Source organism: Drosophila gunungcola, chromosome 3R, assembly GCF_025200985.1.
Source record: "Drosophila gunungcola strain Sukarami chromosome 3R, Dgunungcola_SK_2, whole genome shotgun sequence".
Classification (NCBI taxonomy): Eukaryota; Metazoa; Arthropoda; class Insecta; order Diptera; family Drosophilidae; genus Drosophila; species Drosophila gunungcola.
The window spans coordinates 19,846,458-19,869,494 of NC_069139.1; the positions used below are offsets into that span (position 1 = coordinate 19,846,458).

The following is a 23,037-nucleotide window of genomic DNA, read 5'->3' on the forward strand; positions in this document are numbered from 1 at the left end:
TGTCAGTGGCCGTAGTCCATATGTGTGTTGTTGCTGGGCCCTATAAATCCTTTTGTTTTTCACAAAGCCTGGCGTACGTATGTGCGGCTTCCAATTTGAAGTTTATTAATTGTCAATTTCATGAATTTTTCGGTAGCCTTCTGGCTATTGGCTTCGACCGGCAGGCAAATCAAAATCAAAAACTTTGATTTGTGTGTACGTGCTGCAAAAATGATTCTCTCTATTTGAACAGTAAATGCTTTATTAATATGATACCTGTAAGTGAAGTTTAATTTGACCACAAGATTTTTGATTTGGGTACTATTCGGGGCGCCAGTTTTTAAAGCTAGTTTTATAGTGATTAATATCTTTTTATTCCATTGTATAAATGTTTTACAATATACAATATAGCGTATTGTATCTTCTGCAACGGTTTTTTTCCTTAAGCCATTTTTATTTTGAATGAATCAACACATGATAAAATGTTTTTTTTTTTGGTTTTTATTAATATGCTTTGTTTTTCATTACAATATGTTGTAAAACATTTTGAGACAAAATTAAATTTTCGTAAATTAAATTTTTGAAAGAAAATTTAGAATACTAAATATAAAAAATTATAAGTTAAAGACCAAATACGAAAAAGGAAATTTGCTGAACAGTGATGTTTATTAAACGCAATTGAAACGTGAACATTGCCAAGCCACAGGTATCCTTATTTGGGTGGAGTCGAGGAGAAGGGACAATCCTGGTGTATTGAATAAGTATTTGAAGAGTAGTTGTGGGTTATTGGACCAGATTGGACGAAATTGGACGAAGTGGGATCCTAATGAATTAGCTCGATCTTCTGAAGTTCGGCGTCTGGGCAAAGCATGATCAATCAGAACTGACCCCAACGTTGTGGCAGGCCCTCACCATTGGGATAGTTCTGACTGGTCATGTTCTCGACCAAATAGTTGGCAAAATACTCGCCCCGCTGATCCTCCTGAACTTCCCTCATGGCCCGCGTAACATTGGCCATTAGAAGGCACATTTCTGGCTGCTGAGTTCGAAGCAAAGGTGATGGCTTAGCGTTGGTGTAGAAACTGCGCATCTTCCGCCAACGTGGTGGTCCATCCGCCGCCACGGGACGACCTCCTCTGACGGGAAAGGCGGCCACTGGCGGCTCGTGAGGAGTATCCAGGAGCATGTCCATCTGCCGATTGTCCCGCCGGAACTGGTGCTGCTGTTCTGCATCGTCCAGCGAATCCGAATCACCGTCTGCATCTCCTGCCGTCGCATCGCCAATTCGATCGATCTGCATTCCATCATCGAGATCCAGAATTCCGCCCTCAAGTTCAAGTGCTGCGTCCATCATTAGAAAGAACAGCCACCAAATGTAACAAAACTTTAACAAGATAAATACGGCAGTTTTTCGTGAATTTCTGCTTTTCAATACGATGTTGTGTTTTTGTAGATTCGATTGGGTTGGACAGAACTAGAAGTGTTTTAGTTTGGATACAACTAAAGTAAAACTCCAAGCCTGGCTAGGCCGAAATCAAAATGGCTACTTGATTTGAAAATATTTTGGTGAAAAAAGCTTACATTAAAAACTTTAGCTTTTACTTAAAAAATTATATTTATTTAATTATTTGTTTTATTGAAGAGGTTGTGCACAAACATAATCAAGCTAAAACTAAATTCCAAAAATGATATTAGTTGTTTATAATAAAAATGGAGATTATAACTCTTACTGGCTATTTGAATTATTTTTGGAGTATAACAATTGTAAGACATCTGTGACATAAACTGGAAATAAAACAATTCATGGCTGGTTTCCCATGATTAAAATATAAAAACACAATTTTGTTTAATTTCAGATAGAAATTTTGTTATGAAATTAATATTTACTACAATCTATAGATAGCTGTGCATTAGTAGACATATTTTTATAAATAAAGCCGAAAGTACGAAAATTTAACAAATGTATAAAAGGACTTTCTATTTCTTTGAAATTTGTTTAAGTGGTTAAAGGCACTTTCGGTAAGCAGTCTTAAAAGTATCAGTGCAAACATATTTTCCAGAAGCCAACTTAATTTAATGAAAATGTTATGCCTATGTATCAAAGTATAATTTGGCATTTACCAAATCCCATTTGGGCCAAAGTTTTGCGCCTCCTGAAGGGGCGATGAGATAGAATCGTGTGTATCCATTAGGATGTAGTCATATCCATATCGAACGTCTGGCTCCCAGACGTCCAGCGGCAAATGGAGAAACGTTGTCTGACATTTGCTTGCCTGTTCCGAATAGAGTCCACACCCCCAACGCCCTCGAGTGATTGGACACATTTAGCCCTATTTAACCCCTCAGCCCCCCCGGCGCCCCATCGTCGTCATTACAAGCAATTTAACTCGACGTAATGTTGCCATCAAGTGCTCCGGAATTGAAATCAGAATCCGGCAGCTGTTTGTGTGCCCGTAATGGGAGCACATTACGAACTGTAAATGAGTTCATTACGGCTGCTCAATTAATAACTTTTCGAATTGCGTTTAAGCAATCGCATTTCGGAAATTGTTTGCCAGACAAATCGGTGCGGGAGCGAAAAGTTTTTTCTTACCCGCTGTAGGAAATTATGAAGTCGGGCAGCTGCATCCAACAAGTTAGCCCCTGGCCTCGTGTTTGTTGCTAGGAATGCCAGCAACATTTCGAAGCGCGCCGACGCAGATGCTCGCGGTCTCTCTCTCTCCCTGTCGCCATCTCTGTCCCACTCTCCTTCTCGGTCTGTCCCCTCGCTTGTGGGACAATTTATTATGGCTTTGTAATCACATTGTTGCCATTTTCACTTCATTATTTTGCTTTAATACGAGCAAATTTTTGTTTTACTGCTACACGGCAAAAAAGCGGGTTTGTTAATGAATTTTGAAGCAATTTTAATTTATTGTTAGGAGATATTATAAAAATTATGAGTTATTTTATGTAAACATTATTTTTGATGAATATAAAAAAACTACAAATCCCTGATTGTATGATAAAAATATCATAATTATAAAGAACACTTTTTTCGAATAATATTTTTATTTTTTAAAAAAGGATACCAAAAAGTATCTTTAACGGGCTGAAAATGTGATTTACCAAGGTTTTAATATTTTTCGTTTAAAAATATGGCTAAAAAAATATCTATATTCAAATGTTCGACAAACAAAAATATAGTTTTTTATTTAAAAAAAAATATATATTATTAGCAAACTTTAATATGAATTAAATATTTTTCTTATTATAACTCCTCAATGTGTGAGTTGCATCCTTCGGCTTCTGTTTGCGTCAGTTCGTGCCTTCTCTCTCTCGGGCTATCTGTCCCTGTCTCTTTCTCTTAAGCTCTTGCCTCTCTGTCGCTCAGTTGGACTGTTACAGTTGGTTAAGCAACGAGGCCAGGATGAGCTTCCTATCCAGTTATCAATGAAGAAATGAACATGTCCCTGCTGCATCGTCGCTTCGGGCGACCTTGCTTGTGTGTTTGAGTGTGTGTGTGTGTGTGTGTGTGTGTGTGCGCGAGTGGGTGGTTGTTTTGGGTGCTGGGTTATGTCCGCAAGTGTGCTGCAGACAGTAATTATTGTGCCATGTCCAGCGTTAATTGATTCAATGAAATATCTCCAGCACTAGCATTGTGTCTGGAAAAGCTCCTGGGCAAGAAAATATATCGCTATTTCTCGGTACGTTTTGTATAGCTTCTCAAAAGATTACATTAAATCGGAATTGTTAGCAATCAAAATAGATTGACTTTGGCCAAATATAACTTACCCTTTCACTTTGATTTGTTTGCTTACAATAATCTGTTAGTTTAAAAATCTGTTAAAAGCATCATAATTATTATGATATTCGTTGGGAGTATTATGACGTTTACATTTTTTAAATAAAGTATTTAAATTACATTTGTACATACATTTAAATGTTTTTTCAATAAATCATTTATATGTATACATAATTTTTAGTATATTGAGTTGGTTAAATAATTACAATCACAAAAGAGACACGAGTTATAGAAATAAATGCCAAATAGCATTTGGAAAAAACTACGCATACAGTACAATATTGATGCAGACTATATAAATAAACATACAAAATGTAAAAGTCAATTACAGGTTCTCTCACGTAAATACCAATCCTTCAGTTTGCATTTTCACACAGCCGCTCTGTGCATAATCAACACCCTTGACAGATGTTGGATAACTAATGACCTCTTTTAAGTTGTTTCAATTAGCTGATGCTGCCGCCGTAAACTAAATCCCCAAACAATGTGAAATCATAAACCAAATATTATGCTAATCAATCCATCAATATTTAAGCACTCCCCTTGGGGTATTTCGTCGACGTGCAGCCAGCTGCCAGCTAATTAAATTGAATTATTATTGCATTTAATTATCGGCCATGCCCGGCATTCTATGGCCACATAAAATGTCAACTGCATTAGCATCATCGTTATCGGGCCGGGCAACACTTTCAGGCATAAATGTGCATACCATCATCATGCATACTAGTATGTCCCATGGAGCCCCAGTCTCCTTTGATCTCTGCCTGCATCGACGTTGCGCTTGTTAAATTCAATACAGGCGAGCATAATTCTTATTTTTATTTTTTTTTTTTTCAACACTGAGCGGACGGGTGAGATGGGTGTGCGTGTGTGCGTATGTGCGTTTGTCTTTTGCTTTTATATTTTCGTTTTTAATTACTTTTGCGCTATTTTTAAGCTGTCTGCGGACCGGCAGCATTCGAAACCAGGTCCCAAGTAACGCCGGAGCAGGGACAAAGTGGCAGAGAAACCAGTCCCCAGTCCGCTACATCTTTACTAGGTGTTAATTTATTTTTAATTTTTATTATTTATCAGCGCTATGCGATCGCTCTGGCAGCCGTCTCCATCAAAGTGGATCGCTCCGGCTCCCTGGGCACTTCCGCGCTCTTCCGTCTGTCAACTCAACTGCGTCACTGGAAATAAATGTATGATTTCTATTTTTTAATCAAAATTGCTTGCTTTCTGCCTTTTTTTTTTTAATATTCTAACAAGAAGACATTATTTTAAAACTTATGGAGAAATGTGAAGAGAATAATAATATAATTACACAAAATCCCATTCCATAACAAGAGATAGATTGCTGAGTATTCTTTGCGACTTTATTTCCAAGTTAAGTAAACCTTTGACTAATACATATTTACATTTTATGTTGCCGATTACGGGCATTGTATTATTTAATTTTGGTCTATGTATTCATAGGTACATAAGTGTATCGCCCCCCCACTTCTAACTATTCCATCATCATAATGCTGACGTTTCTATTGCATGCCATGTGCCATGTGTTATTGCCACAACCATCATCATCCTCATCTTCGTTCCCATTCGAGTATTCCGTTCCCTGGACTGCACTCTCGCATGCAATTAATATCATTTTTATGTTCTAATGACATTCGCTGCGCTGCATTTGGTGTGCGTTTAGCGAGGGAGCGGCGGCGGGTGGGCCGGGTCCCCGAAAAACCATCATCGCTCAAAACGGCGTGTCGGGCACGAATCTTTCAAGTTGTAAAAACGCCATTAAATTGGCAGCGAAGTGCATGCCAGCCAGCCGCGATGATGATGATGATCACTCAGAAGAGGAGCCAGCCGGGTCTTTTGGCCATAAACAACTTGGAAATGTGAATTGGGAACTGGGAGCTTGGAACGACTGTCAATGCGTAGGGCGCACCAGTTGCCCCATTAAAAGGGGTCCGACCCTGGCCACATTTAATTTACTTTATTGACTTTAATTAATTTGTATGTTTTTATTTCGATTTTAGTCAAAAATTTCTCGTTCGCTCACTTTTTGCTCTTTTGTTGTAAATATCATAAATATTTCGATGCTGCTGGCCGGCCATAAAATGTTTTTGTGGAAAAGTAATAAAGCTAAAAGTGTATAAATAAGTGTTGTAGAAAGCGGTGGTGGGTGTATTCCATGCTGTGGCTGCTACTGTTCCAGCCACGATTGGAATCTTAATGGTCAATAAAGGCTAATTAAATGTTTTCAATATAGTCGGTATGCTCGGGTCTTTTGAGGGCGTGTGTGATAGGGTTAAAGGGTTGAAGGGAGTGGAAATGGGAACGATCGATCAAAACACTGGAAATTGTTGCATAAATCAACACGCAGAGATTATCCATAAGATACAAGATACCGCGGCGAGTGTATGTGTGGGCGCCCCAGCAATTGACGCACGCACACCACAAAGCTATTTTAATTGTCTGCCGCTCGAGCCGGGAAACCACTCCACACACACATCCATGTCGCAGGGTTCCTCGTTGACAGCAGCCCAAAAGGCGAGGAGAAATTGCTACACGTTCCAAAAAACATAAACCGAGATTCATTCGAATAATTTTACAATGATACAAATGATTGTTTTATTTATCATTGGGTTAACTACGCTTAAAATGCTATTATCATGCTAGTTCTTTTGCCTGGGTTCTATACATTTTAGTTGACCATTTGATTCAATATGCTATTATTTATTACTTCAAGGATGCTAGCATCAAAGATATTAGTTACAGTCTATAACATTTTATTTATTCATAAGCAAAATTGATAGGAACAATATTTATAAATTCCTTCCATTAAAGATAATTAACTCAAGAGTAAAAAAAAATTAAAAAAATGTTATTTTAGCGAAAAAAAGTATTTAAAATTTAATTCTATATTTTTTAATAATTCAAATTTTGTTTGTTTGGTTTGTCTTGATCAACTTAATAAGCTTACAAACAATATCTTTCAAGAATGCTGCTCAAAAAAACTTATCAGACTTTGAGCGAAATAGTATCATTTCTTTTGGAGCAATTTTTTTTCGCATTAATAATTATTTTGAGAGCGATAAAATAATACTCGAAAAATAATATTTAAATTGTGATTATTTTTTTCAACCAAATACCCTTTTACGTGTCTTTTAAGTCACGGTTTATAATTATTTTACATTCTATCACCTCTTTATATCTTAAAAATCAATCTTCTTAGAAAACTATTAATTTGTTTGCATTAACACTATTATTATCAACCTTATTTTAAGGTTTGGTTTTTGATTTCAGTGTTTGTGTGTTTCCCCCTTAAATTTCCTAGTGCAGTTTCGGACCGCCTGCATCTCTTTAGCATCGACATCCGAAACGACGACGTCGTTCTGTGTTGACTTCTTGGCTGCCGTTTGAGTGCTGCTCTCTGTCTGGGCTCCACTTGGGTTCCTTTGACGCTTTTCCCCCCGATTTTTCCCTGGGGCTTCCGCTCCCTTTTTCCCCTTTTGGCCACCACTCGCAGCTGGCTCTTCGTCAAACACAACAAATCGTTTTCATTGCCGGGCAAAAGCATTTTCAAAATTGATGCGGTGTCTGCGTTTAGGTGGAAAATTGAATTTTCATTTTCATTTTCATTTCGCTCTGGCCCCGTCGTCTGTCGTAATGCTTGATGCTGATGCTTGGGGTGTGTTAACTTAAATTTGATGAGGTTGAGGTATTTAAATAAATTGTTGCATGCGTTCTGTTTGACATTTTGTTATTTTCGCCGTTGATTGGTGGAGTTGGCCGCCCCAGGGAAAATGTCACCCGCAGTCAGCCGCTCATTTTCGGGCTCTGTGTAGGTAAGTGGTCCCATTTTTGTGCACCTGACTAAGAAGTACCAAAAGGGGACGGTCTATAGACATTTCTTCTCACACAAATCTAAAAGCAGCCATTTTATAAATAGTATTGTTTTGAATAACGTAATAAACCATTATATATTTTTTAAAATAAATATAAAATAAATAATAAATGAACTATTACGCACGACAGGTAATTGACATCAAGTTATATAACATGTCTTAGGCCTTAAAATAATTTAGGTTGCTAGGTTAGTGATTTTTAATGAACTTCATTTGGCTATGAAAAAATTATTAAAATATTAACAAATTAAACTTTTAAAACTGGCTTCTAGCCATTTGTAATCAATGGATTTAACAAGCAAATAATATGGTAATAATTGAGCTGTTTTCAAATGCAATTTCTTATATTCTAGCGTATTCACGAACGGAAAAACGAAATATTCAGGTTTTTGACTTTCCTTTATTTTAATCTTACCCAAAAAATTCACTTGATAATAATTTTGTATTTCAGATTTGAGTAAAAACAAACGATAGGCATTCCTATGAGGTTTAATGATCATCTTAACAAACGAAAGCTCTCAGCAGCAGATGGTATCGATTACTCCCAATCTTTAACTGCCCATTAACCCGTTGATAAATCTTAAATCAATTATAAGGCGTTTGATGAATTTACCCAAAGCATCTTGAATCTTGGCTAAATTGTCTGAGCGCCAGACAAGAGCGCCATCAGTCGCGATTCAAGACTCAATCAAAAGGCCAGACATTCCTAATTGCGGATGGGGCTCATTAGGCTGGCTATCCATGCCCATGGCTGGGGGCAGTAAATAGAGTCATCAGCAGTCGATAAACGTTATCGGATCATCACATTTATATTGCTGCTGATTAATGAGAAACGAGAACGCAACGGCGAGGCCAAACGCGACTTTTTAAAACGTCAACTGCCGTCGGCTGTCGTTCATTTAATTGCTGCCTCCCGACGACAAAGCTGTAAATAAGTCAAAGAAGCGGCAATAAGAGAAGCTGGACCATCAGGAGCAGCTGGAGCAGCTGGTATCCTCCTCCTTCGAGCTCATGTTGCTGCCGTGGCCCTGGATGTTGCTGTTGCCGCCGGGTTGCGATGTTGCTGCTGCTGCTGCTGCTGCTCCTGTTGCTCCCGCCTCATTGTCTCTTTTCGCACTGCCTGTCGGCACTTAAACGACTGGCTGCAACATTCTTTGCTGACAACGCAGTAATTAAAATTCAATTGCAATTAAAAGTGCGCACGCAAAACCGGCAACGACAAACAACACGTTGGCCAGGGAGGTGCCGAAGATGCCGTCGAGGGGAAAGGCACTAGGCAATGTATAAAAAGGAAGATTGAGTAACTTGAATGCGGATAACTAAAACGAATGGTAGTTACCTCTTACTTGGCTCACAAAATTTTTTTGCTTTCTCTGCAGTATTCTTTGTGAAAAAATTCTCGCCATACGTTTTTTGAAAAAAAATATGGTCTTTCAAGATTTTTGTTACAAAAAATTACAAATTTAACCTCTAAAAGTATAGAGCGACTTAAATAAATGTAACGCATAAAACTAAAAAGCTGTTAAACGTTTGCAAAAATTTTCAGACTTTGACTCTTAGATTTTATTTAATCTGCATTTGTCCTTTTTCTTCACAATAAAACTGGTTCGAGGCCTTGAGTAATGGAACTTCTTCTTGCATAACAAAAAATTAAATTGTGTATTTATATAAAAAGAAACTTAGAAACTGAAATTTAAATATTAGGCAGCCTAGCACATATCACTAATATGCCCATGAAATCCAGCAGTACCGGGTATAGAGATTTGTCGCAACGCCAACTTTTTGCCCCTTTGGAACCTAGCAGCCGCCCAAGACAATTGTCAATTGCCTCCACTGGTGGCCTGGATTGCCTGCCCTGTCATCGTCTTTTGCCGCATCCCAAGTCCTCTCCCGTATCCAGTTTCGCAATTCGCAATTCGCATTTAGCATTTCGCTTTTTTTCCGCGGGCGCATTCTTGCGTAGGCGTTTGACGTGCCGCTGATTAGCCGGCAGTTCACAGTTCTCAGTTCTCCGTTCTCCGTTCTCAGTTCTTGGCATTTGGCATATGGCATTCAGGAAGGGATTCGCTGCCATATGCGGACACTCGAGACGGGACTCCAAACACTTTTAGGGCGAAATTAGCAAGCGAAACAAACATTTGCTGAGCAGGTCTGGGAATCAAGCGAGCAAGTACCAAGTGCCTCGCGATTTCGCGATTTAATTGCCGCTGCCTCTGTTGTTTTTTCTCTGTCGCAAGCGATGTTCGTGGAAAACGTCAAGAATTTTTGTATTTCTTTTTGCCCTGGTGGTGATTGCATGTCAAGAATAAAGGCGAAAATGAATGCAAATATAATTTTTAATTAATTAAGCCAAAAGATATTGCTGGTCGAAAGCATTTTGCTTTAGTTGGCATTGCCTGAAGTTCAGTTCTCGGGAATTTCACTATGTTTGAGTTGTCAGCGAATAATATTTAAATGCAAAATTACAGGGAAATTGCTAACAATTATTTATCGACTGCGAAATCGGTTTTATGCTAAAAATCAATTGGGAGGATGTCACTTTGCATTTATTTATCGCAAATTATAATTGCAATATGTTGAATTTTTCACAAAGAATTCGCTACAACATGGAATTGCAAATCAGTTCATGGCAAAAGTGTCGCGAATACGCAGCCTGCCGCTGCTATTTATGATAATTGTTTTTCGGTTCATTAATTTATTGTGGGCACTGTTTGGCATGCGATCAACACAGAACTCCTCTGTGGAGCAGAGCCAGCCAATGCAGATAATTAATTACAGGCTGCGTTTAAATATACTTTCTGCTTTATTATTTGCTCATTTTAATATGGTCGATGCACAGGCAGAAAATGGGAAGCTTTTGTTTATACAAATTTTTAAATTATTTTTTGTTTGTTTCCTCATGTAAACAGTTATACATGAGGAAACAAACTTTAACTAAAAACTTTGCGCGAAAATGATTTCTTATAATTGTAAGACATTTAAAATTTGTTTGTTTACCATCCGGAATAAAAAAAATCCAGAATAGATTTATCATCAGCTTTTTATTTAAAATAATTTATTTATAAAATTTTTGGCTGTGAGCAATGTTTTTTTTTTTATAATTTTCTCATATTTTTTCTCTCTGCACACAGTTCATGATCTGGGTTATAGTCCCGCATAATTGTCACGCCGCATTTGTGAAATAATTCTTAAATAATTTCATCAATTACGTCGCCCAGCTGCACAGTGTCGCCCGCTTGGGCTGCCTTTGCTGTTTTTTTTTTCTTTCCGCCGCTCCTGCTGCCTTCGTTGCCATTTCAATTATGTTGATATTTATTTTCATATTTAATTTAACACGGGCAGCGGCAGAAGGAGCGATAGAGATAGGGTAGGGTGGAAAGTACTGAAAGAAACGGCGGCGGCGGCAGCATTTGGAAAATCCATTTTACAGTAAAAACCGCATGCATTATTTAATTTTTAAGTGAAATCAATTACAAGCTCGTTGGCTATATGGCCGGGGGGGCGTGGTGGCGGCGGGGGCGGCGTGTCTGGTCTGGGCAGGGCTTTTGATGTTAAATGCCAGCCGCCGATGGCGGTGGTGCCAGCGATGATGTTGCTGCTACGCACTGCAGTGTGGGGGCGACGGAAGTGCGCATAAATGCAATTGCAGTCGAATAAATAAATAAAAACATTTTGTGCCATTAAATTTCAATTAATAACAAGGCAAACACACACACGTGCGGCGCATCAGACGCCGGCGACTTATTCACTCTACAATATTAATACATTTCGGCAGCGGTGCGTGCACGGCGCGCTGATTGCCGCAAGCCCATGAAATTAAGTCACAAATTAATTAATTAATGCAATCAATACGTTGGACATTTGCATTGCCGCTGCTGCAATCGATGTCACTGCATGTGGGCAATGGCAACGGCAACTGCATCGGCATCGGCATCGGCATCAGCAACATAGCAATATGCAATTTGCAATTTGCAATTACAATTATACCTTGCCTGACTACCACCGGCAGCAGTAGTTTCTTGCACTCTAAATATATAGTCTCAACTAGGCCATTAAGGTCGCAAGTTTTACACTGGGGGAATTAAAAGTTTCCCAACTTGTCATTGAATTAAACAGAACTAATCCATTGGTCTTAAACCGATTTTGTCTGACAGGCTCTGGTCGATCTCTTTTATTGAAAATAAATATTAGAATCAAGTTGTTTTGAAAACAATTTGAAAAACTATTTTAAATATAATTTTTTGTTGTCTGCTGAATTGAAGTTATTTTTTTATTAAGTAACTACATTTACAAAGTCCTCAAAAGTCGCCGTACTGTTTTTTTTTCAACCTTATTGCCCAAACTGAAATCTTAGAGATTTGAAAATAAACCAATCTTATCAACACAAATTTTGGAATGTTACTTAATATTAAAAGCATTGGGTTTTAGTTTAACTGACATAAAATCATTTATAATAATTAAGAACAAGTTAAAAGGGGTATAAATTATAACAGACTTAAAAGTCTTCTTTGAATATTATTTACTGAAAAAAAATTATTCTCTTCTGTATTGATAGTTGTAAAAAATATTATTCACCAATTCCAAGCCGAACATATTTCCGAGTGCACAAATTGCCTTCGCCCAAGTCTGGACGCTTTCTCACACAATCAAACGCCCAAACAGGAGCCCAGCACGCTATGGCGAACATAATTTTTTAATGGACTTTTAATGTCAGTCGCTTGTGCGGGGGAATTGCGAGGGGAGTGTGTGTGCAAGCGCCTTCCTTTCGTAAAGCTTTTTTCGGGGTCAGTTTTTCGGGCTGGCTGGGCACAATTAGCGACAGTTTGTGCCCGACATGTGTAAACCAGCGAGAGAGGTGGGCTGGCTTTCCCGGCCATTCGTGTGCTGTCAATTTATTAGTCGTCAGCGCCTCGCTTGGGCGGCAGTCAATTAGAGAGCAACAAGGCTCCGTTGTTTTTAAACAGCCAATAAAATGGTATTATGATAGCCGCTACAAATGGGTTCGAGTGAAACTGGTTTTTCTGAATGGATGCTTGAAAAAAGCAATAGACTGGGGTTTTAGAAAAATCCGGCCCTAACAAAATTTTTAAAAAAGAGGTGCTTTTAGCCCTTAGCTTTTGTATTTCTTAATTTCAAAAAAATTTAATTCGAAAGGAACCATTGATTAAAATTTTGTTACATTTTTGCTTTGACTTTTAATCTTAATTCGAAAAGGCATAACAATCTAAACAACTTTCATTTGAATTGGAATTTTGGTTACTTTTTAGGAATGACAACGGGTAGTAGCGCCATCTATACAGACTCAGCTTCCGCCACCTAAGCAGACTTTGAAGTTTAAGCGAGCGCCACCTATGTGTGGCAACTTAATCGGTTAAAATTTTGGTTCAAAAAAATTACCACGGGGGCGCCACTGCAAAATCATCGATTGAACAAAAATTAAATTCAAGAATAGAATATTCCTCTTAAACGAGAGTTTTGGGAAAAAAAATTCTTACATTTCTAGAATTGGAGCAGTCAATTATTATTGAAAAAAATGTAGAGCTCCTTATTTAAGTACTTTTTCATTTGATGCCGTTAAAAGCAACTTATAAGAAGCTACAAATGTTTTTTATAAACTCCCAAATAAATAGACAAGATTATAAATTCCCAAAAATAAATAGACAAAATATTTGGTTTATATTTTTCGCATTTCCATAATATGTACTTTTATTGCGTTTTCCTTTATGCGCCGAATATTTGAGTTACTGCTCCTCGTCATTAGCGATCTTTTTGGGTAACTCGTTCACTCGATTATAGAGTTATGTGGTAGCGTATTTATAGACACATATAAAACTATAGTATATGGTATAGTATTTATATATATAAATTGATCGGGGATCTTAGGGCACATCCATAAACTAATGATAGTGATAATAATTCCGATTTTACACCGCATAATGGATACAATCATAGATTTCTTTTTTTGCTGACAACACTTTTTCAGGTATTGCGGCGTCAATCAATCAATATCTGAAGCCAAATCATTCGACATCTCCTGACAAAACTATTGAGTGGCAATGTGGCCTTGTTGATGAGTGTATCTGGGGTTAGTACGTTAACTTAAATTTATAAAATTTGACTAGTTGAATTTGCTTTACACATTTTAAGGTTGCTTTTGCTTTTGCTGTTTTCTGTTTTCCCGAATATACGTTTTAACATATTGCCAAGACTACAAACTAATTAACATTAAAGACATTTGGAGTGCCGTAAACGTAGATGTAAGCTTTAGCAAGAGAAATCGTTAAAGATACATATACTTTGTGATATTTACGTGTGTTGAGTATTTTGGATGTTAGATTTCAATTGTCGTACAGTAAAGTATGCATATAAATTAGGACCACGTATAAATATAATACAGTTAACTAAATAATTAAGTCTAAGTCGAAAACTAAATTAAGAAACCTACAAAGTGTATGTACAAGAATATATTTTCTCTGGTCTCGCTTCACCTTTTCGCAGGATGAAACTCAAGCTCGTGGTTTGTGGTCCGTGGGTTTAATTGGATTTTCCGGCGAAATCGTTGGGTTGTTCGAAGTAAGACTAACTTCTTTCTCATCAACTATTATATATTTACGTATAAATGCGTCAGTTTTGCGACAGACAACGAATACAGCGAACATCCATGCTCCTTTTCAGTATATTTATTGATCTCTTTAGACCTTGCTTTCGGGCCCATCGGCCACGTGTTTAAAGGCCAATCGAATGCGCGACAAGTAGTGCGAGCATATGTGTCCGTAGTTTTTGTTATACCACTCCGGTGTCTTGCCCCTAATTATATGCAAATATGTGGTTATTTTATAATGTTTAAGTTGCATTTTATTGTGATAAAGAACTCACTTGACATCCACTCTGGCCAGGTGCATCACCCTTGATCTACCGCTGCCACAGGGCTCGATGAGATATCGCGAGGCGAGGACCACGCCCCTTACCGCCCCGAAAAGGGGCTTGGCCTTGGCATGATCGATCGAGGTCTCCACTATAACGCAGGCACCGCGCGGCAAATCCGTTTGCCAGGAACTGAATCAGGAGATGAAAAACACATTTTAATATTTCAAAACACTTACGGTCATTTTATTTTTATGTTCTTACCGCAATACACAAAAGTCCGTGGTCAGTTGGCCATCCAGCGCATACTGATAGATCTCCGTGCGATCGTCCAGCTTCTTCACCGTCTGACATTGCAGCAAATTTGCATCCCAGGAGGCTCGTTGCTTGATCACATACTCGAGCACCTCCCTGGGAGGTCCTTCGATCTCCGTGGAACAGCGCCAAAGTCTCAGCGGATGGCCATCGCCCACTTTCTTGTAGGCAATGTCCACATTGCTGTCAGTCAGCGAGTTTATGCTAAACCAGCCGCGGGTCCTGTGAAAGAACGAAATAATACATTTTAATTAAGTAAATAAGGCTCAACAAATGCAGACATAATAATATTAATATGTATAATGTAAAGTGCTGAAAAACAAATCTTTAAGCCATAACCTTTATTTAAATTTATCATATACTTACTGAAAAATAAACAAAATTTAATAAGTACTTAAAATTCACTTTTCAATGCACTCAATTTAGGTAAATAATCATAAATCGTTGCTTATCTGCACTTTGTATTAGAATAAAAACCGCTGACTTATATTTCAAATTAATAATTTAAAAACATATTTTTTATCAAACGTTCTTAAAAATATTTCAAAATAGTGTACCTATGAAAAATGTGAAATTTTATATTTGCCCCATTTAGTTTGTCGTTTAAGACTTAATTTTTTTTATTGATATTTGCATAAGCTAAAAAACTTATATTATTTTGACCGCAACTGTAAATTTTACGAAAACTACTACTCTAGCTTAGTTAATTTTAAATTACTGAAAAGGTTATAGCGGTTTATTTGATTTTACGGATATCTTAATTTGTTTAACAACAAGAAACTTACTTTTCGCGACCCTCTTTGATGGTGGCACTGGTGCACTCGTAGAGATACCCCCGCCAGTTGTGAAACTGCATGCCCTCGCCCAGGGCCTCCAGGGGCAGTGGCTTCGACTCCTCCATGTAGCTGAAGTTGCACTTGCTCAGCTTCTCCTTGGCGGCCGTGTAGATCGGCTTGTAGTGCTCGATCATGAAGGACAGGCACTCGTGCGAGGCCTTGGCCTCCGCCAGCTCCTTCATGTCCGGCATGCCGGATCCCTTGCCCTTGCGGCGCGGGGAGGCCGAAACGGAGGCGGACCCCGTTGAAATGGACGAGTGGAAGATGGATTGGGCCAGACACACGCCCAGGTTGTTGCTGGTCATCTGGTTCTGCTGCGAGTTGGCCGCCACGATGGTGAGGAATTCGAGCAGCACGTACAGGATTTCCCTGTTTTCATCGGGAAGAAGGAGCACGGCACATTGCACAGCATCCAGACGCACTTCAGCTGGGAGATCTGAGGATGAAATAAAATATATTTAAATATAAAAAAACTTATTTTAGAAAATTATTTGTAATCTTACAGTACTTAACGTAATAAGATCAATTAAAATCTTATATTCAACGAAAGCTTAAGGCCTCCCGTTTCTATAACTCCAATAAATCACTGTTAGCTTGTAGCCTTAACTATTAGATGGAATTAAATAATAATAATAATAAAAATAATAATAAATTTACTATTTACATTTACTATTTTTTAGCAAAACCTTATAAAACATGAAAATAATGAAATATTATAATCTGATTTGTTTAGATTTTCCAATTCTTTCTCATAGTTTCTATACTTCCTATAACTATAATTCCTTAAAAAGGCAGATCATTAGAAGATCGTTTAAAGTATATAATCTCATTCTTTTTTTCCTCTAATAATACTTCTTTCTGTAGAACTAAACAAAAAATATATTTTAAGAGACCAATATTTCCTCCCAATTAAAAACAATAATTTTATCAAACTACTTTTCTTTTTTTCTTCTAATTTTTTTTTTTAAACCCGACATTAAATGTACTTACGTTGAAAGATGGCCACAAAGGTCTCGGACATCTTGGTGGTCAGCAGAGATTCGGGTAGCTCGCGGAAATACTGTTTCAGCATGTCGGCCACGTCGTAGGCCTGCTGCAGATCGAAGATATCCATGCACTCGGCAGTGGAATCTGTCACCTCGATTTGCTCGCGCAGCTTGATGATTCGCGACTTTCCACCGCTCTTGCGGAAGATGCCCACCTGATCGAGGGCGTTCAGCTGCAGCCAGCGGAAGGCGGCTCGCACGGCCATCGGCAAGGTTTGGCCACTGCGCTGGAGGATCATGAGGAGGGGCACGCCGAACACCTTCTTGTCCTTGTAGTCCGGCATCTTGATCTTCTTGATGAACTTGGGCAGCTCCCAGTTCCAGCCAGACCGGTGCGAGGGGCAGTACCGCTCCATGTGTCCAGTCAAAGTGACCAGTGCCAGCTTGCGGATTATCTGCAACTGACCCGCTGACATGGCGGCAAACGGGATGCCACCGTTGTCCTCTTGCAGTGGCTCGATTTTCTTGGAGAAGCACTTGCGGAATATCATGTTCGGGCGCTCCTCCATCTGGAAGCTGTGCCAGCGCACCACTGGCTGTCGCTTGGAGCTGCCATTGGCTGATCCCCCGACGGCCTGGTCCTCCTCGTTCTTGGACTCCTTGCGCGAGGTGCTGCGCGAGCGGAAAGATGAGGAACGGAATCCACCCTCCCGCTTCTTGGGGTCTTTGCCCAAGTTCAGCGAGCCGCCGCGCGTTAACTTCTTGACCTTGACCTCGGTGGTGTTGGAATTGGCATCCTTGATCAGCAGCTTGCGCCCCTGATGGCACTCGGAGTCGGAATGGGCCCCGATGTCATCGACCTTGCCCGTGCGCTGCAGGAAGCGGCGAGCCTTGGAGGGCTTTCGCAGGGACAACTTGCCGCCCGTGGACGACTCCTGGCTGTCGCTGTAGTAGGACGAGGAGTCGTCGGACTTGCCCTCCTTCAGCTGCGACATGGGGCTGGAGAAGAAGTGCAGCGGACTGGTGCGCATCGATCGGGGCGTGGTGGGCGTCCGCTTGGGACTGGAGCGGTTGGGACTCAGGAAGTTGTCGCTGTGGCTGGGCACCTTGAGGTCGTTGCCGAAGAACGGCGCCTTGGGGAATGTGTGCATGGGACTGAGGGCCGAGGGCGAGGGCGGGGTGGAGTAGACGGCGTCCGGCTTGCGCAGACTACTCCGCTGGCCGAAGTGCGAGAGGTCCAGCACCTGCGGCCCACTGATCACCACATTCTCGCGATTCTGTCGCTTGCGCCGTCGCGACTTGATGGACTCCACCCTTCGGAGCAGGGCCTTGGCCTGGTCCTTGATCCGCTCGCTGCCACTCCGCCGCAGGCGTCCGCTGTCGGAGCCCTCGCCCAGGGAGGAGCCGTCCGTGGCCACGCCCCCAGTGCTGGCCTTGCTGCAGCCCGGTATCACCAGCGTGATCCCGGCCCCGTCCTCCTCGAACCGATCCGGACTCGACTCCTTCGACGAGCTCTCCGTCTTCTCCACGTTCAAGCTCAACAGTCCCGGAGGCGGCAGTTCCAGGCCCATCTCCCCGATCCGCGACCAGCGGCGAATGTGCGGTTGGAATGTCCAGTGCTCGCTCAGCGCGAAGTTTTCATCGTCCGATTCCTCCTTTTGCTAAATACACAAATAGTTACATAAAACAAAGTGATAGTTAAAAACACAATCGCTTAATATAGGAATTCTAGTCTATTTATTAATTATTAATTCTAGTCTAGAAGAACAAAAAAAATTGTCGTTTTATTTTATTTAAGACAGACATTTTTTAAACTTGAACAGATTTTAAAACGGATTTAAAGAAACATAAATTATTTATTAGAGCCTTAGTTTGGTAAAATTAGTTTGAATTTCTTTAATATTTAAGAAGCAGGTTCTTTCCTTTAACTCTTTTTGTAACTACACATTTATTAGAGCTCTAAATCTTTCAATTTCTGTCCTTTGTTCTTTGTTGTCATATGGTTTAATTTTTTTTTAATAAAACTAACAATTGTAATTTAATGACAATTATAATATTAGCTTGTATCTTTTTTGTCAAAATTGACTTCATTAGCCATTTCTGGACACATAAGCCATTAAATTCTGTGAGGCTTCTATATTATAGTACCAAAATCCGTTTCAGTATGTAAATAAAGACAAAATCGCAGACCAACTCAGGCTATAACTATGCCGTAAAAATGTCCTTGTTTGTAATACAAAAAATTTCAAGTAGAATATGTTTTTGACGTACCTGTGGTGTTTGCGGCTTGTGCGATTGGTCCAGCCGCATGGTGGCACAGCGATTGAGGACACAGAGCCGGCGGTAAAGGGACTGCAGCTGATCGTTCTCCAGATTGGTGTGATCCTTGGCTACATTGTTCAGATCGATCGGGAACTGGTGATCTGCAAAGGCGACGAATGGTGCGAAAGGACAACTATTAGCTGGATGGTGTGTATAGGCATTTGCGACCGCACGTCTCGACGACGCGTGAAATTCTAATTGTGAAACCTGAAAAGTCGAACGCCCATGGCGCCAGCGATCATTAAACGGGTACGAGTCGGGTTGCTTCGTGTACACGATATAGTAGTCTGCCATCGGGCAGCTGAATTTCCACAGCGTTTTTCCACATATTTGCGTGGCCAATTCGCACGTAGGAAATCAAGTTCCAAGGCGACCGCCGCCTCGGCCACAAAATGCAAAAAGCAAAAATTGAAATGAAAAGATTATACCCAGACGTTTACACATGTCGCGACGCGTCACACAGACACAAGTAAAGCGGCGATACCGCAGATACAGATACATTTGCATCTGCAGCTGCAGATAATACTGCTCGACATCCGTAGGATGCACTGGATGGAAAAGCTGCATTGTTTGCACAAATATTGTTAGCATTACAGCAATATTCTGTTCTTCTCGAAAAGCCATTCACGGTTTGTTGAACCTTTGGGCTCGAAAGTGACGCCCCAACTCGATTCTTTCTCTCCTTTCATTGGGAGCTTTTAATAGTTTTGTTTACGCTCCTCCAGCGCCTTTCTTTGGCCGCTTTGCGCTCTTGGCCCTGCTGCGTATTTAAAAGACCATTTCGGATGTTCCTCTTTAAACAGTCAAGTGTTGTGTGTTTAGCTTCCAATTAAAGGCACTGGTGTAAACAAATTGGGGAAGTGTGCCAGTGCCACCAAGTGTACGGAAAGCCCATTGGGAGTTAGTTACTACACTCCGTTGACGTCAGTTGGAAATTATTTGGGAGTCGATGTATTTGTTTGCTGCTCTTTTCCGCCCAAACTTTTCACAGTTTACACGCGAGTGAAAGAGGGGGAGCTCATTTATTGGGCCAATTATATGATTAATCTCTTTTCCCAGCCAATGACGCAGATTGCAGTGAAATTCGAATGTAATTAGGCCCAATTTATGGCTTTTTTGGGGAAAATATAGAAGCAATTAGCCTGGAAACTAAATTAGGATGCGGATTTCATTCGAACATAAAATATTTAGGGGTTTCGATTTTAATAATAATTGTCTAGACGTTGCCTTATGTTTTCATTAAGTCTTTACAAGGAAAACAATCATTGAACAATTGTCAGTTATCGAAGAAATATTTAGTTTAAAATTTCAAAAATATACTCTTAATAAATCTATATCGATTTAAAAATTGAATATAATCGAAAACTCTACTTTATGGTATCACCAGTGATTTATTTTCACCACTCCTCAAGTTCCGTTTCTTGGCTTTTGGCTCCCAGGAAAACCGGTTCTTTTGGACCAGCAAATCGATCGCCTTGGCTGCATTAAACAAGCCTCATGAGCTCTTATTGCCCTCTTAAGCACTCCCATATGATCCTGGCCTGGCGCAGGTCACACCCTCGAATTAAGTCTGCCACTTTCGGTGAGTAATGTGCGCAAGAAATGAACAAAAAGCAAACAAAGGCTGCGGGAAAATGCACCCTCCTTCTCCTTCTCCCTCTCCCTCTCCCCCTCCCGTTTCCCTTTTTTTTTTTTGTCCTGGGGCCATGGGCAAATTAACAGTCGCTTACAGGCGGAACACCTCCTTTCAGCGGCCCCAGCAACAGTATTCCAGTCCAAATGACAGACCAGCGAGGAACTTACACACCTACGGCATTTTAATTTGCAGAGCCAAACTGCAAAAAGAATTCACCAAATGAAATGCTGAGGAAATTTGAGCAGCAGTCTGCACATGCGCCGCTGCCTTGTTTACACGAAACTCATTAAAATACGCATTTATCATGTTGTCCCCGGTCAGGAGAGATGGTCATGCAGATGGGATTGGGATTGGGTTTGGAATTGGAATTGAAGGCTTTGCCTGGGTTGGGCTCCAGTTTAAATGTGCGCAGTGCGCACAAATTATTCCATAAGCCGGGAATATAAGTTTTAATTTCTATTACTCAGAAAAATAATCTAAAAAAAGGCTTTATTTACTTTTTAATGAAAATCTTTACTTTGCACTCTTTTTACTTTATTCAAAGGATAAATAAATAGGGAACTTTCATTTTGTTAAATTTATGTAGAAAAATTAAGATTAACTTTTCAAGTATCCATCACCAATATAAGCTCCTTTCAGGAACAAACTAAAATCCCTAAAAAGCATTGAAAATCATTTAAAATCCCAATTTTTTTTCAGTGAGCGCGGTTCATGAAGTTGATTCTGGTCTTGAATTTATGCAACACAATTCGCATATTTCAAGGTCGGCGACAGGGCGCCTGCGGACATGCCCAAATTGCAGGCTCTCCATTTCAGATTCACTTTTTGGACTTCGCGTTTATTCTATAGCTGGCTTTTTGGTCATAATTCAAATGAAGTCGGCGAACTTTTTTTTGGGCTGGCAGCGAGCTTAAGAATGTATTTTTCGGGTTGGTTTGTTTGAATTTTTGTGCAGATCCGCGCGGCTCATCAATCTGCGAGGCCTCCAGGCGTTAAATGCGTTGCGACAAATGCGCCGGAGAAGGTTCGCCTTCGTTTGCGATTAAGGAAATCAAATAAATATGCAGCTTGTGCAGGGTTCAATGAACTGATACTAACTTTTTGGCTGGCGGTTGTGGTTTGGGTAGCCTCTCTTCAAAGGCCAAAGCCCTTTCTTAACGTAAAAAAAAAATAAACAAGCAAAACAAAACCGAAACCATTTTAATTTTCGGTTCTGTGCGGAGTTTTTTATACGAAGGTGGTCCTCATAAATTCTTTTGGCCTGCGTGTCCTTTAGCCGTTTATTATATTTTATCTGAGCTTGGCTGCTTCACGAGTTTTTGCAATCCCCTCATGTTTTTTTTTGTGGTTTGAGTTTGGGTTAAATTCTCAAGATTGCCCTGATCCGGTAGGTAGGCGTTGCTGGGCTTTCGTTTTCGCTTGAAAGGACTGGGATAGAATTGGATCGGATCGGGGATCCATTCAGCCTAATTGTTGTCGCGGTTGTGCCGCGTGTTTGGGATATCAAATTCCCTATCATGTCCAGGGCAGCTCTTTTGTCTGGGCCTGAAATGGTGTTGAAATCTTTAGACGTCGTGAGGCGACGGCGGCGGCACTTAAATTGTTCTCGAATGTTGCCACGTCATAAATGTTTTGTCTTTGGCTTGTTTTATTTTGTTCCCCCACTTGGTCGGATCGGCGGCGAAAGTGAAAGTTCGTGTAATACAATTAATAAACTGCCACTTGGAGAGCGTTAAACACACAAGACTAAATGGCGGGCATGTTGGTCAAGTGCCTTGGTCGCTGCTGCTGCGTCACTGCCGATGACGAGACCATCAATTACCGACCACCAGCCTGCCACGCCTCCAGGGCAAAAGCATGCTGACACGACATGCACTGAGAAAAGCAGGGACTTCGACAATCTAACATAAATCTGTTTATAAATTCATGGAAAACTATGCTTCGACAAAGACAATACTCCTTTACATTTTAGTTTTGTGGATGATTGTTTTGGGTTACCTTGTTATTATATCATTATACCCAACCAGTAGTTAGAGTTAGGAAGAAAACAAAAACATAATGTGGAAAATGTAAAAAATCAACAAGAACCTGATCAATGGGTCAAAGGGCTTAAATAATATAATAATTTGTAAACTCAGATATTAAAACCATGTTTTATAAGCTTAAATAAGTTATTAAACTCATGAAGTTTAATTAGTTTTGCATCCTAAGACCTTATTTTAGCTTACTTTTGTTCGTAAAATTGTTGGGTTATTTTTAATGATTTTTTCCAGTGCCGCACAAAACGGAAGTGCGAGTTGGAGTAACTATGGGGATGTGGTTCGCACTTACCTTCGTACATCTGCGCATATTGCGGAAAACCTGCAGCTCGCAGCCATTTGCAAGCCTCCACAGCTTCGATTTCTGCAAGAGAGAGAGAAAGAAAGAG

At 40.0% G+C, this 23,037-nt stretch overlaps 2 protein-coding genes across 4 annotated transcripts in view; both read right to left on the reverse strand.

The window, feature by feature from the left end:
- Window positions 1-626: 626 nt before the first annotated feature.
- On the reverse strand, window positions 627-1,509 carry LOC128251703 (male-specific protein scotti). The gene has a single exon (XM_052978812.1). It carries the CDS (start codon window positions 1,331-1,333, stop codon window positions 857-859), a length of 477 nt encoding a protein of 158 aa, XP_052834772.1. The 5' UTR covers window positions 1,334-1,509; the 3' UTR covers window positions 627-856.
- Window positions 1,510-13,318: 11,809 nt separating this feature from the next.
- LOC128251701 (stAR-related lipid transfer protein 13) overlaps window positions 13,319-23,037 on the reverse strand; it is a 99,048-nt gene continuing 89,329 nt past the window's right edge. For all 3 annotated transcript variants that reach the window (XM_052978806.1, XM_052978807.1, XM_052978808.1), the window contains 7 exons: window positions 22,941-23,012; window positions 18,923-19,074; window positions 16,656-18,312; window positions 15,615-16,101; window positions 14,779-15,051; window positions 14,527-14,706; window positions 13,319-14,457 (listed from right to left, as the gene is read on the reverse strand). In XM_052978806.1, the coding sequence (XP_052834766.1) occupies window positions 14,343-14,457; window positions 14,527-14,706; window positions 14,779-15,051; window positions 15,615-16,101; window positions 16,656-18,312; window positions 18,923-19,074; window positions 22,941-23,012 (2,936 nt within the window). In that variant the 3' untranslated portion in view covers window positions 13,319-14,342. The remainder of the gene's footprint in view (window positions 14,458-14,526; window positions 14,707-14,778; window positions 15,052-15,614; window positions 16,102-16,655; window positions 18,313-18,922; window positions 19,075-22,940; window positions 23,013-23,037) is intronic.

Excerpts from the sequence above, each read along its gene's own strand:
- LOC128251703 (XM_052978812.1), bottom strand. The coding sequence starts at position 1,333 with ATGATGGACGCAGCACTTGAACTTGAGGGCGGAATTCTGGATCTCGAT.